At 41.2% G+C, this 14,406-nt stretch overlaps 1 protein-coding gene across 1 annotated transcript in view; it reads right to left on the reverse strand.

Moving 5' to 3' along the window:
* Positions 1-14,406, reverse strand: part of DNTT (DNA nucleotidylexotransferase) — a 106,686-nt gene that overhangs the window by 38,506 nt on the left and 53,774 nt on the right. Inside the window, exon 8 of the mRNA XM_077350952.1 lies at positions 1,554-1,656. Coding sequence (XP_077207067.1) covers positions 1,554-1,656 — 103 coding nt within the window. The remainder of the gene's footprint in view (positions 1-1,553; positions 1,657-14,406) is intronic.

Genomic DNA, 14,406 nt, shown 5'->3' on the forward strand with positions numbered 1-14,406 from the left:
TGAACCATGCACGCCACAAACCATGAACCAATATGACCTGTATTTTCCCAGTTCATGCCCATCTCTTGGTTTGGTAGCTTTACTGCTTGTTTTTATATTGCAGAAAAGAAATTAAGTAGCACTTTATGATTAATCAGATTTATTTCAGCATAAAGTTTTATGCGTCAGATTTCACTTTTTCAAATGCATACTATTATACTGTTCATATTATAATCCCATTAAACATCTGAAGAAGTGAGGTCTGACTCAAAACAGCTTATGGGGGAATGAACTTGGCTAGCCTTAAAGCTGCCACTGTCTGACTGACTAAGTAAAAACCTAACACTGCTGCTGTTTTGAAATCCCTTTTTAAATTGATTGTCTGACTGCCACAGTAGTTGTAGCTGAAGCAAGCCAACCAGCCACCCAACAAACATTTTCATCTTAAACACATGTCTTTGTCTTCCTGTCTTGCTCCCAGATTGGTAAACTGAGGTCCAGATTTTTTTTTCAACCAAGGAAAAACCTTTAGGTCCCAAACCAAATTGGGTAGTGGCTAAATTTGGTTGCCACCATAGTGAAAATTCTTTGTGCCATTTTCCAATGCATGGGGTAGATTTGTATGCCTTAAACATTTGGTATGCCTTAAAGAGCATCATGGAGAAAAATACTTACAATGGAAGCAAAAATGTGCAGTGAGCAGATTTACATGGACAACTCCCATATGAAAAAAGCACCCAGGTAGAAGGGCTGTGATTCAGAGGTGGACCATTTTGCTTTGCATGAAGAAGGCTCCAGTTCATTCTGTGGCCAATTAAAAACGATCAGGTAGTAAGTGATTTGAGAGACCTCTGCCTTGGACCCTGAAGAGCCACCACCAGTCAGAGCAGGCAGTACTGACTTTGATAGACCAATGGTCTCACTCTTTCCAGGGTAACGTCATGTTCTCAGGCAGTTTCTATCACCATGGGATGACTATTGTGAGAAAGGGGCACACATTGGTTAAAACCATTAAAAGGAAAAAGAATGCTGTGACATTATTGTATCATGTTAATCCCATCTCCCTCAGATAGCACTATTGCTTCATTCCTACAGACTGATTCCCTACCTTGTATTTTCAGTGACTTCTCCTTGTAACCTAACACATGTATTGGCCCATATATTGCTGAGCTTAGCTGATTTATAGATTATAAGGAGTTTCCCTCCTCCCCATTCAGTTACTTGAGGTGTTTTGATAAAATGCCAGCAACTAGAGTCATGGACATACTGTTACACTATTGGATTTTGCTTAGGAAATAAATTTCAGGGTGAGAATTACCGTGTATCAACCTGTAAAGGACAGTTTCCCCCTGGTCATTCTGGCAAGCAAGAGAGCTTTTTTGTCACTGTGGCTGGGGAATAGCAAGAAAAGCAGATTGTTTAGCACCCCTCACAAATTAACACAAGCCACTGTGAGATGGAAAAACAGCTTCTGAGGTGTTGATTGGAACAGACAAAGCATTCTGTATCTACATAAGTTAATCGTTGCATTCTGAGAGTGCTGAATGCAGTGATCTTAAGACAATTTGTCCAACCTGCTTTTTCCAGACGTCAATCACTTGGTGTAAGAGTTCATCTTCCTGCCTTGCTCCGGGAATGGTAATCAAAAAGTCTACATCGTGTCCCTTCTTCTTTTCCCTGTCGATAACAAACAAGCAAGGCAAAATAAAACCATACAATTTCCACTGAGACTCTCAAATCCTACTTTCAAAGTGAGTTCCCCCCCCCCACACACACACACACACTTAAAAAAATGTCTTGTGGAATAAAATGATAGCAGTGTTTCCTAAAACATAATCAAAATGTAATCTCTTATTTCTTTTATGAGGTCTGTCGTCGTTCTTTGTTATGCAATAATTTAAAGTGCTTGATGTTTTTCATCTCTTATTCAAACTAGATAATGCAGATCTTCTGGGTAAATTGTGGTGTTGCCTTTTTTTTGGTTTGTTTAATCCTAAAAAACAAGGCATTAGTCTTCTGTAAGGAAAATTGCAGTTGAGGTACAGATCTAGACGTGTTTTATTAATACAAGGCAGTAATTTCTGATAAGCTTAGCTGCCTTGTCACTGTCTAATGTTCTGGTTTAAATTTTGATGGACATTTTAATTACAAAAAATAAAGAATGTCTGGGTACAGGTAATTTATTCTCTTTCTTCTCTACAAACATGAAATGCCAGCAATTCAAATGTTTCTTTCAGAAGGAATAAATGAAGGCCTTTTCTGTTTTGGCTTTAACAATGGAGCATCTCCGAAGGACGGGAAATTCTAAGCACATTTATTTGTATTTCAGTGACGAGAAAATGATCTCTACCTGCTTCTGAAAAGAGAATAAAAATGAATTATGGGACAAATAGTCTTAGAGGAAAGAACAAGGTTCTTCCTTCCTCCATAGGAATGACCCAGGGCCTTTCTTTCTATTCCAAACACTCCCAAATTCTGGGCAGCATTGGTCATTGTTGGTTCAAAATTGCAGCCTTGAGGGCTGAGAGACTGCTAATCAAAGACACTTGAACACCTGGAAAAGTGAGTCACTACAGAACAGTAGAGGATCAAGTACAGGGATAGAATCAGTGTACCATGTATGGGAAAATCCCATTCCCCGAGCTGCAATCAAAGATACCAAGAGAGGGTACACGATTCTTCTGATCTGAAAGTGGCAACACATATTTTCAGTCTTGGTACCTCAGAGCCCACACACATGAGGAGCATTGCATGACATCCTCTCAGTACACATGATATCTGTGCCAGCAACTTTATTCATTTTATTTTTATGTTTATTTATGTTTATACCCCAGCTTTTGCCCTGCTTGAGGAGCCTATGTCTTTTCCTCCCCTCTAAGCCTGTTTGTTTGTTTATTTGTTGTATGGCATGTGCATTATGTAGTCAAGAGATTCTAGATTGTCTGGCAGCCAAGCAAGAGAAGTTCAGAGGTGATTTGCCATTGCCTGCCCGGATATTCCTTGGAGGTAACCCTTCTTAGACCTAACCGGGGCAGCCCTTTTAGCTTCTAAGATCTGATAGGACTGGGTTTACCAGGGCTATCCAGGTCTGAACAGGACTCATGAGACATGTGCATCCTGTCAATGACACCTGAACTTTACACAGAAATGTCATGGCCTGAAATGCTCGCATGCCATCACCTTTTGACTCCCTTGTTTACAATTCTTTTCTCTTCTCCCTTGTGTATATTTCTCCTGACTGAGGACACAGTTCATGGATTTGACTTTTTAAAAAACACACTAGTTCATGAAAGCTTAGGCCAGACAGTCCCACAATATTTTTGTTGCTGTTGTTCTGTCAGTGGATGGCATCCATACAACAAGCATACATGTTTCCACTATGAAATGGAGAGCCATCTTGGTAGTCCTTAAGAATGGCAGCCTCTAATCTGAAGAGCCGGGTTTCATTCCCCACTCCTCCACATGCAGCCAGCTGGGTGACCTTGAGCTAGTCATAGTTCTTTTAGGGATGTTCTGGCACAGTTCTGTCAGAGCTCTCTCAGCCCCACCAACCTCACAGGTGTCTGTTATGGGTAGTGCAAAGCGGGGTATACAAAACAATTCTTCTAAATATTGCTTGAAAAAATAATGTCTGTTTTCTGATTACTTTACACTCCAAGGTGGCAAGGGGCAAGCATATACACAGGGAGGCCCATACTAGTTCCAGAGGCATTCTGTCAGTTTTACAAAACAGATAGGGCTCACGTCTGGCTATGCGAACCTTGGCAGCTGGATGTATATCTCTGACATCCTCATCAAGCAAGTGTTACTCACAGAGACTTTCACTGGGCTATACTGGGGCGATGGGTATCAGTCATAAGCTTGATAAGATCCGGAGCCAAGTACATGCTCACTTCATCTGTTTTGTAGTGGTGTTTGTTGCAAGAATTTTATGGCAGGATTTCTCCTGCCTCCTAGTTCATTCATCTCACTTTGCAGCCACTCAAGTTTAGTTCAGGTAACATTTTCAACAGAGAGGAACAGCCGACAAATATGAAGTTACAACTCAAGCTTGTCAGAAAAATCACTCTGGGCACTTGTCATCTCCCGAGTGATTTTTTGAGAAAAAGAAACCTCTCTTGAAATTTTTTCCATTAAAAAAAATAAGTCCAGACATGTTTACCTGGAAATCAGGAGCAGAAGGAGATGGTGCAGGACAGACACTAGAACTCTAAAAATAACATGAAGTTGCAGGTAGAGTTGGGAGAGGCCTAAAAAAAACGTTTGGTGGTGCTCTAGAGCAGTGGTCCCCAACCTTTTTATCACCGGGGACCGGTCAATGCTTGACAATTTTACTGAGGCCCGGTGGGGGGGGTAGTCTTTTGCTGAGGGATGTCACTGCCGGTGCCTGAGCCCCTGCTCCACTTGCTTTCCCGCTGGCGCCCCTGACTTCCCGTTGCCCGCTGGGGGGCGCTGCCAGCAGTAGCTGTGCAGTGCCGCGCCAAGGGGGAGCCCCAGCCATGGCAGCCACTGGAGAGCACCAAAGGTGAGCCAGCAGCAGCAGTGGCAGGGCAGCCCCTGAGGCAGCAGCCAGGGAGGACAAGGAGGAGCCGCGGCCCAGTACCGACTGATCCATGGACCGGCACCGGGGGACCACTGCTCTAGAGAACGTTACTAAACTAACTTGAAAATAATGAGTTATGTTAGAATAACGGTCAATTTACCTTGGCAAAAGTTCTTATACATTTATAATGCCCTGAGCTTCTCCTCTGGTCTTATTGCTCACTTGTCTACATTTCAGTGTTTTTACCACAAGTTTTTTGTATCCTTCTTCCATCCCTCCCTCTTACGGACCAATCTTTTCAGACCAGGGCTTGATACTAGCTCTCCTGCTCATGGGTCTTCTTTTCTCAATTTTATATTTATATTTATATTTATATTTATATTTATATTTATATTTATATTTATATTTATATTTATATTTATATTTATATTTATATTTATATTTATATTTATATTTATATTTATATTTATATTTATATTTATATTTATATTTATATTTATATTTATATTTATATTTATATTTATATTTATATTTATATATTACCCGCCTCCCCCCAGAAGCTTGAGGTGGGTTACAATTCAAGATAAAAACCCAATATATCCCATAAAACCAATAAAACTAATACATATGATTTAAAAATCCTATTGAGTGTCTTGGGAGTGACCCTCCAGCTACCATTTAGTCTTTCATAGACATATGACCTCCATCTTGAATGGAATCAACTTCAGCCAGCTCCCCCTTAACCACTGTCTACTGCATCTAGGCACTGAGATGATATTTATTGGAATGTAAACAGAAATTGTCAATGGAAACAACCAGTGCTGTCTCAGTCCCTGATGCCCAAATGAAAAGGGTCCAGGGCAGATGTCGCATCCAGGAAAATCAGGAGCTATTTGGCTGCTGTTCGCTCAATTACCTTCCCCAGAAAAGGTAGATTAGACACTGGGTAGTAATTGGCCAGCTGCCTATTATCTAAGGAGAGTTTCTTTAGCAAAGGTCTAACAATCACCTCCTTAAGGGAGCTGGAGAAACAGCCCTGTGTGAGAGACAAATTAATAATATGTCTCAAAGGGCCACTTATCATTGCATAGCATGATTTTACCAGCCACGAGGAAGAAAGATCTAAGGAGCAGGTAGTTGGTTTCACAGTCAACATCTGCAAGGGTGAGCAGGCCCAAAAGAGTCTAAAAAGAACCAGATGGTGCAAGCAGAGCCCCCATCCCATTATTAAAATCAGCAGCCAACTCCAGGTAGAGCTTGGATACTTTGTCCACAAAAACTTTTGCAAATGAATCACAGATGAGAGCCAAATCAGTATCGGTTTTAGGGCATACCAAAGAAGTGGTCAGTTGTTAAATCAAATTGAATAACTGAGCTAGCTGCAAGCTAGTGGACGCAATGGAGGTGGCAAAATAATCTTTTTTCAGTGCTTTCACTGCCACCTAATAGGCCTTCAACTGGGATCTGTAGTGTGTTCTCACAACTTTGTCCAGTTTTTGTTGCTAGTTCTGTTCTAGCCATCTAAGCAACTTCTTAAAAACTCTTAGATTCTAATTATTCCAAGAATCCAAAAATAATATGAGAGCGCAGAGGCTGTCAGAGAGCAATTTGATTGATAGCTTACTGAAAACCTCTTCCAAATCTCAACTGAGAAGGCTAGCAAGGAGGGGTGGGAGGAAGAGTGATGACCCCAATTTGGGCCAGGCAAAGAAATAGACCTTCTAGTAGAGGGAAGAAATTCTCTGCCCAGTTGATAAGAGAAATGATTCTAAAGAGTGGAATGATTACTGGTGTGTTCAGAGAAGGAATTTGGGTACTTGATATTGTATTTCTGCCTTTTGAAACCTGATAATGATGTCATCTGTTCAGTTGTGTCTGACCCTTGGCGATTCTGTAGGAAAGTCTTGGCCATGCATCCCTGTCTCTGACTGCTTCTTTTAGTTGGTTTGTGGCCATCCCAGTATCAGCTTTGATCGTGTCGAGCCAACGGATCCTTTGGCAACCACGTTTCCTTTTGCCACTGACCATGCCGAGCATTAATGATTTTTTAAGCAAGTTTGATCATATGATGTGTCCAAAGTAAGCGAGTTTTAGCCGTAATATCTTGACTTCTAATGACATAGTTGGTTTGCTCCTCTCCAAAACTATCTTGTTGGTAACTTTGGCTGTCCATGGTATTTGCAGCATTCGTCTGCAACACCTGAAACCTGAAGATTTGGTTTAACTCAAGAAAGTATACTGGAGCATTTAGGAAATACTGAAACCAAAGCCTCTCATCTCAAAGATTCTGAGATTCTGTTAAAAGCTTTAAAACTCTCAACTGCTGGAAATATGTGAAATGTAGTTTGTCAAAATACTAAATTACCACAGAGTTCATTATAGATTTATGCAAGATATTTCACCCTTGATTTCACCTGACCTTTTTGCCTTTACATTGAATAAAATATCTTGTTTGTTTTTGAACAGTCATGTGTCATTTTCAGATGTTTGTTAATGAGATGGGTCTTGTCTCTTCCCTCAGCTTCCTGAGCTGAGAAATAAAAAAAATACAATAAAGTGACAGGCTGGGACAGCCACTTATCTTCAGAAAAGAAGAAAATAAATGGTCTGCTCAGCCAGAAAGGAAATAAAAATATGGAGGGAAAATCCTGCATCTGAGTGATGGCTACTAGTATGTAGTCTGTTTCATGTGTGGGAGTCAATACAAATTGGGATTCTCTGCTTAGGCTCTCCTCTGCAATGATAGTGTCCCATCAGCTTGATTCAGTACCAGATGCAAAATCATGATATATTAACTAGGAAGCATCACTCAGAAAGCTACCAAAATGCTGGTTGGTCTCAGCATATCAATCAAGCATTGGCCTCTACTTTGTTATGTTCTGCTGTGATGTTCTGCTGTGCATGGCATCTTGCTGTTACTGTTACCAGAACCATTCCATAGCTGGGTACAGAGTTATCAGAATGCATGTGCAATAACAGCCATTTACTTCACTGACAGATGAATACTACCAACTCTGTTAATCCCGGACCATAGTCTTGATCAGGGCCAATGAAGGAACAAGACATAATATCTGCCTGCAAGTTTGACGTTCATCAAGATCACCTTCTATTTCACAGGCCACCAACAGAGAAGCCACTATCTTTGATAAGTATATTCCAAAAGGGCTCTGCAACCAGATCTGGTTTATAAATTTTCAGAAAGGGCCACCAGTTGATGTGATAGAAGATGCATGCCATTGAAACGCCAAATTATAGCAATGGTAGCCTTTCAGTGTGCTCAGTAACTAAATGTCTGCGCACTGGGGCTCCCCATCATTTTTCATCCTATATGAACCATTGGAATTCTGACACAGGGTGGTAGATGCAACTACAAAATAGCTGCTGTAGGAAGCAAAGCCAACCACAAAATATCAAGGATTTAGGTTATATGTAATTCTGAGAGTAACTCTGAAACATTTCAAGCAGGATGCCTTTTGAAATTGCCAGACTTGTTTTAAAACAGTGATTACCAAAGTGGGAGCTACTGCCCCCTGGTGGGTGCTGCAGCAATCCAGGGGGGCGGTGATGGGCCACAGGTGCATTTGGGGGTGATGAATAACTATTAAAATTAAAAAAATTAATTTCCAGGGGGCGCTAAGTAATATTTTTTTCTGGAAAGGGGGCGGTAGCCCAGATAAGTTTGGGAACCACTGTTTTAAAATATTGTCTTCAATACATATAGCTTACCTTCAGTCACACAGTGAAGATATTTCTACACAGCCAATCAGAACTCCACTGGCCAATCAGAAGTCCTGCTGGTCAAGTGCCCCATCTTTCAAAAAACACTTCGTAAGTACCAGGAAAGGCATTGATGGGCACAATGTTGGGAACACCTGCTCCAGGCCAATGCAAGACACCAAATCCAATATATGTTGCCATTTGTGTTAGGGTAGTTACTCTTACATGTTACTTATGAAGGGCACAAAGTCTTATGCAACTCGTTATACTTAGTAAATACCCAAAAGTATTTGTACAGTCTACAAAAAGTTCTCTACCCTGGACTGACTTGCATCTATACTTTCAGATTTTTGTCCTAGTAATACTAACTTATCTTACAGGGTAAGGAATCTTAATGCGTATGCACAATTTGGGCATTTGAAATTCTACTATCTAAACACTAAGTCTTTTTATAGCTGTGGGAGAGTACCTCCATCAAAGCATTTTCTTAAAGCATTATTGCAGGAGTATCAGCTAAAACCAAATCCAAACTAATTATCTGTTTTGACACAGCTCAGAGAATATCATATTCTGCCACTACTATATTCTCCTGCAGTTCTGAGGAACTGTCTGCCCCCCCCCCCAGCATCTACAAAGAGTTCACTAATGGAAAGACACGGACACCCTTTTCACAGAGCGTGACAATCTGTCAAAACCTTGCAAACCATTTGGTAATTTTCATGCTCATATAGAGTTCAAGTGCTTACAGAGGGGAAGACTGGACTTCCATTTCTGCTCTTGCCTCCAGGTAAACTATCAGTTTGTTGTAACCCTCCAACCCCTTGAAGTGTAAGAAAAGGAACTAACGGCAAATCACATGCCTGCAAGATTTAATGCCTGCATTAACCAGATATGTGACCAGAAAACAGAAACAGAAAGTAAAGTTAAAGGCTGTATCTCTGGACTAAATGTACAGCCCTTTGGAAAGTTCGACAAACATAACCTATTTAGAATCCTTAATGCATCCCCCTAGGGCATCAAGTTCTCTCCATGGATGATTGAAGGTTAGATCTCCTGGAATTGTGTTCATTCCTTTTAGTAACTTCAAAAAAGATGTTAACACCAGATTATGCTCTCAAAGTCTGTTCAAATGTCCTGGCCAGAGACCAAAATACAGATTTTGTAACCTTTTTTTTTTACCATTGTATTCTAATGCTGCTTCTTATTCATTATTTATAGCTTGCAATTCCCAAATGCTGAACCTTTTGATGTTCAATTTCTATAAATATTCAATACTATAAATATTCAATATGATATGCAATACATCCTACCTAAATTGCTTATAGATTGCAGCAGGATATGATGCTTATATGAATACGCTGAAAGGTTGGAAAGATCTTATGGGTTTTTTTTACAAAAATGGTGTTCTAAAAACAGTGTTTCAGATGCAGTGTATCAGCTGAATTCTTGGATCATATCCTACAATATCAAAATATTTTATGAATGCAATTATCAGAAGATAGTTCATACAGAAACAGAGATGGCTCGTCCTAAAATATTGCACTAGTACTAGACAGTAATTTTTTTTTCAACTGGTCTAAAATACATGATGCTTTACCTAAAATAGGATGCATTATTTATGCTATGCTTTATCTGAGGATTTATAGTGGAACGCTGTACTGCAGGGCACAGAATATGTCCTGGGAAAACTCCTGGAACACTCAGTCTGTGCTGACCTCATCATTCTTTGTCAGACTCTTGGACCGGTAGGATCTCAAACACTCTCAGTGCAACAATAGTTCAGTTGGTCATACCTGTCCATCATTTATCATCATCTTGCTCTATCATTATTCAGCTGACATGACAATTGGGCCTTAGAACACATTTAAAAAAAAAAAACACCACCAAGAGTCAGTAACTAACAGATTCTGAAAGGCGAAAAAAATGACTTAGTCTGTGGTGAAGCATTTGCCATTGACTTGTCTGCTTCCTTTCCCTCCAAATCTCTTTCCCTTGTGCTTGCTAATTCAGTCTTGCTAATTCAGCTCAGAATCCTTGTGGGTTTTCTTGCCCCACTTGTGACCATTTTGGGACTAATGTTTGTTGTTTTAATATTGAAAAATGTTTCCCTGTTCTTCCTAATGTCAGTAGAAGTCAGTGACCCCCCCCCCCCCCCCGAGGAGCTGATATGTGCCAACTAGTGTATTTCCCAACATCCACTTGTTTCTTCTCCAGAGAATCTCAGCTCAAAATCAGACAGCCGGTCCTGGATTTCCTCCCATCTATTAGATTACGAAATGCTTCAGTAGAGGCATCACTTTTCTACCAACAGTCTATTCATAAATGACTGCCTCTATGACCGTTTATGCACTGGGAACTTCACTGCCCCAGCTCCTGTACAGGAGCACAAATCGGGGCCGGATGAGGCACACCAGACAAAATGCTCCTCCATGTGGGTGCAGGAATAGGTGGGGCAACCTGCCATGACTAAAACTCCAGCCTGCAGCCCAGCATGAAACCTCCAGTGCATAAACGGTATATTACAGGAGAAGTCTTCTAACATTTTGTGACTGAAGCCAGCCCTTCCCCATGGTAGCCATTTTGTGATTGGTCACACACCAACTCACAGCAGCCATTTTGTGGTGACCCAGCTCATTACTGTTTTTCAAAATTATAATACCCAAAAGTGCAACAAGATTGTGGGCCCCTGTCTAAAATCCTGCTTGTGTCATATCTTGCATAGATGGTTTTACCCATCTTCTTCTCTGCTTCTACTCTTTCTCTTTTCCATCCTAACTTCCATTATTTGTTTAATTCTTTCAGTCTACCAATTTGGTAAAATATTTATCTCCCTTACTCCCACTTCTAGAGTCTCTTGTGGCGCAGGGTGGTAAGGCAGCAGAAACGCTGTCTGAAGCTGTCTGCCCACGAGGCTGGGATTTCAATCCCAGCAGCCAGCTCAAGGTTGACTCAGCCTTCCATCTTTCCGAGGTTGGTAAAATGAGTCCCCAGCTTGCTGGGGGGTAAACAGTAATGACTAGGGAAGGCACTGGCAAACCACCCCATAGTGAGTCTGCCATGAAAATGCTAGAGGGCGTCACCCCAAGGGTCAGACATGACCCGGTCCTTGACAGGGGATACCTTTACCTTTACTCCCACCTGTCTCCCTTTCTTTTCTTGAATGTTGTTCTTTCCTTGAGAGTTCTTTCCTCGAGAGTGGTTTCCCCCCCCCCACACTCATTCTCATAATTTCAGTTCCAAAGTCCTCCCATGTTTATAGTGATCAGATAGACCGATTTTGATGGGCCCATCCCGACTTTGGGGCATTTGCCCACGTCCCGCGACGTTCTCCTAATGTCCTGATTTTTTAAAATTATTTAAAAAAAAATTTTGGATGCCACGCAGCAGCCCAGCAGGCAGGCCAGGCTCTGGAGGCCCCTGGGCAGGTCCCCGGGCTCCGGGGCGGGGCTTGTGCAGTGCTCCCCACTTTGCTCAAGCAGGACGCTAGCTGGCCAGAGAGGAGGCAAAGGTGAGCCGGGCGGCAGGCAAACAAGGCAGTCACAGCTGGAGAGAGTTTTCCCCCCCACCCCCTCTGCCGAATAGGAGCCGCTGCCCGCCGCCCCCTCCTCCTGCAACAACAAACAAAATTCATAGTGTAGGCCTGTCAGATACAGACTGGGAAACTACTGGAAATTTGTGTTGGAATATGCAAGATCTGTAGTGTGAATGATTCAACAACATACATGAAGAATATCTACAGTGGGCACTGTATGTATAATTAGCATATTTAGAACTTCCTGGTATTTTTTTCAAATGATCTCATTCTATGTTTAATTGGTTCAACTGGAAACTTCCTGATCCTTTGAACATGCTTCCTCCTTGCTTGCTTTCTGATGAAGAACACAGTTATTTCTCTTCTGAATAAAACACCCAGGCAGATGCTCTGTCAAATTTATTGAAGGCAGCCACTGCTTGGGCATTCCAGTTCCCTAGGATACTTATCCTGGAAGACTTCAATGTCCATACCAATGAGCCCCCCTCCAGTTCAAATTCAGACCTAGTACCCTCCATGGTGGAGCGAAGGTTCTTGGAATTTGTTGCTGGTCCCACTAATCAGGCAGGCCACACGATGGATTTGATTTTGGATGCCAGGATAGATGTAAAAAATTGGGATAAATCAAGTGTCATGTTCTGACTGCTATATCCATAAAGTCCACTCTCCAAAGCATCCATTTTCTCCAGGAACAGATCTCTGCAATCTAAACATGAGTTGTAATTCCAGGGGATCCCTAAGTCCCATCTGGAGACTGGCATCCCTACTGGTTAGCCAATTCTTTTAGAACTGCCTTTGTCCTGACATCTGTATGACCTCTCTAGCTTTACATTCAATACAAAATATAAGGAAAAGTGAAGCTCTTGCATGCAAAGGGGTTCATCATGCCCACTGAATTCTCACATTACCAATAACATCTTGCAGCGAAGAATGATAGAAACTGTAGCTCTGAGATTTGCCTTTGCTTTGGTTTTGTTTCTTGAGCTCTTGAAGAAAGGTCTGCAAACTACTGAGCAGTGGCGATTAATAGTATTTTTGTGTTGCAAGTGTGAAGAAAACGAGAGAAATGAGTCATACCCCCATTTCACACATTCAAACAGCATTAGTAATGCTAATAGACAGTTTTAGTCATATCATTTCACTGTCTTTATTGAGTAGGGAAGAAAGTAAACTGCCACAGGGAAATAGCTCTCAGAAAATGATAGCTATTAGGCTAGACAGCTGAAAAAAGTTACCAGGCTATGCAACTAGCATTGCAAAATAAATACTGCTTCTCTAACCTCTCTCCCCTTTCCTGTTATCTTTTTGGTTGGTTTTGTTTCAATCAAAATCTTTTAATCTTCTTTTTTTTTATAAAGAAAGCGATAATCAGTCAAGACCCAAAACACAGAACTCTGTCATTTAGAATGTCGCATGGAAAGACTGAACAGGAGTGAACATACGAACAGCCAGCTTTAATTTGATGAAAGATCTCGTTGAACTTCTGTATAGAGCATATAGTACAGAATGAATTCAGGTTTTTAAAATTATTGTTTAAGCTGTGATTTTGTTTTTCATGGCCAATGGCTTAAACAAATATTTACTGCAGTTATTAAAATATAAACCAAAGAATACAGCTTGAATCCATCTGTAAGTCATTTAAACAGCCAGATAAATGCTGATTTCATTTATATGAGAATTCCTTTAGAAATAAGCCAGGTGAAATAAAATCCAAACATTATACAAAGATACATCAACGTACAGAAATTGGGAGTCACTTGTCCAGGTTAGGTGCAAGTTAACTGGGAGGCTAAAGGAGTTTTTGAAATTATGATTAGTTTATGAATTACTTGCCTTCTAGGGGTACACAAGCCACCCAATTATATTTTATATTATATTCCCACCTAATACATAATCCAGTGCTTCTACATTTTCCCAGAGGAGGAGGGAGGCTTGACATGTTTTTGTTCTTCTTTTGGGAAGCATGAAGGCTGAATGTCCAGCCAGGGATAGATGAAAATGCCTACCTAAGGGCCAAATTCTGTGACCCAGCAACAAACACCCTCTGCTGAGGTGCCAGGATACTATAGGTGGTGCATTTCAGATCTGCATTTCAATCAGCTCCACATTTTCCCACTGTTAGTGAAATTTGTACAATGGGAAAATGGTTTAAGGGCTTACCTAGGGCCACTTTTGCAGTTGCAGGGCTGGGAACCAAGCAAAGGGAATGGACATCCAGCAGTGGGCTGGGATGATTTGGCTGGGCTTGTGTAGCCAATCAGGCACTGGGCTTTAGTCTGGTCCTCTCCTCCAATCTATGGGGAGCCAAAGCCCATGGTAGCTACACAATCAGCTCAGGAGACCCCCTCAAGGGGTCTTGAGCATAGGGCTGTCCACATTATGCCTAGCTCCAAGGCTGGTGTCCCCAGGGCGATAAAAATCCTTAAAATAGCTAAGGTTCAAGAGTGCTGCCTAAAGTATCTGGACACCTAGATAGGGCCCAAGAGCCATTTAGCAATACCAATTTGAATGAACTATTCACTTTCCTTCCATGTTGAACCACTTTGGCAGGCTTAATAATTTTAGGAAAAAGGACAATCCAGTTTGGATCTAACCATCTATTTGTCATGGAAGTAAAAAGTCTTTACCATATGGA

The sequence above is a fragment of the Paroedura picta genome, chromosome 8 (assembly GCF_049243985.1).
Source record: "Paroedura picta isolate Pp20150507F chromosome 8, Ppicta_v3.0, whole genome shotgun sequence".
In the NCBI taxonomy this organism is placed as follows: domain Eukaryota; kingdom Metazoa; phylum Chordata; class Lepidosauria; order Squamata; family Gekkonidae; genus Paroedura; species Paroedura picta.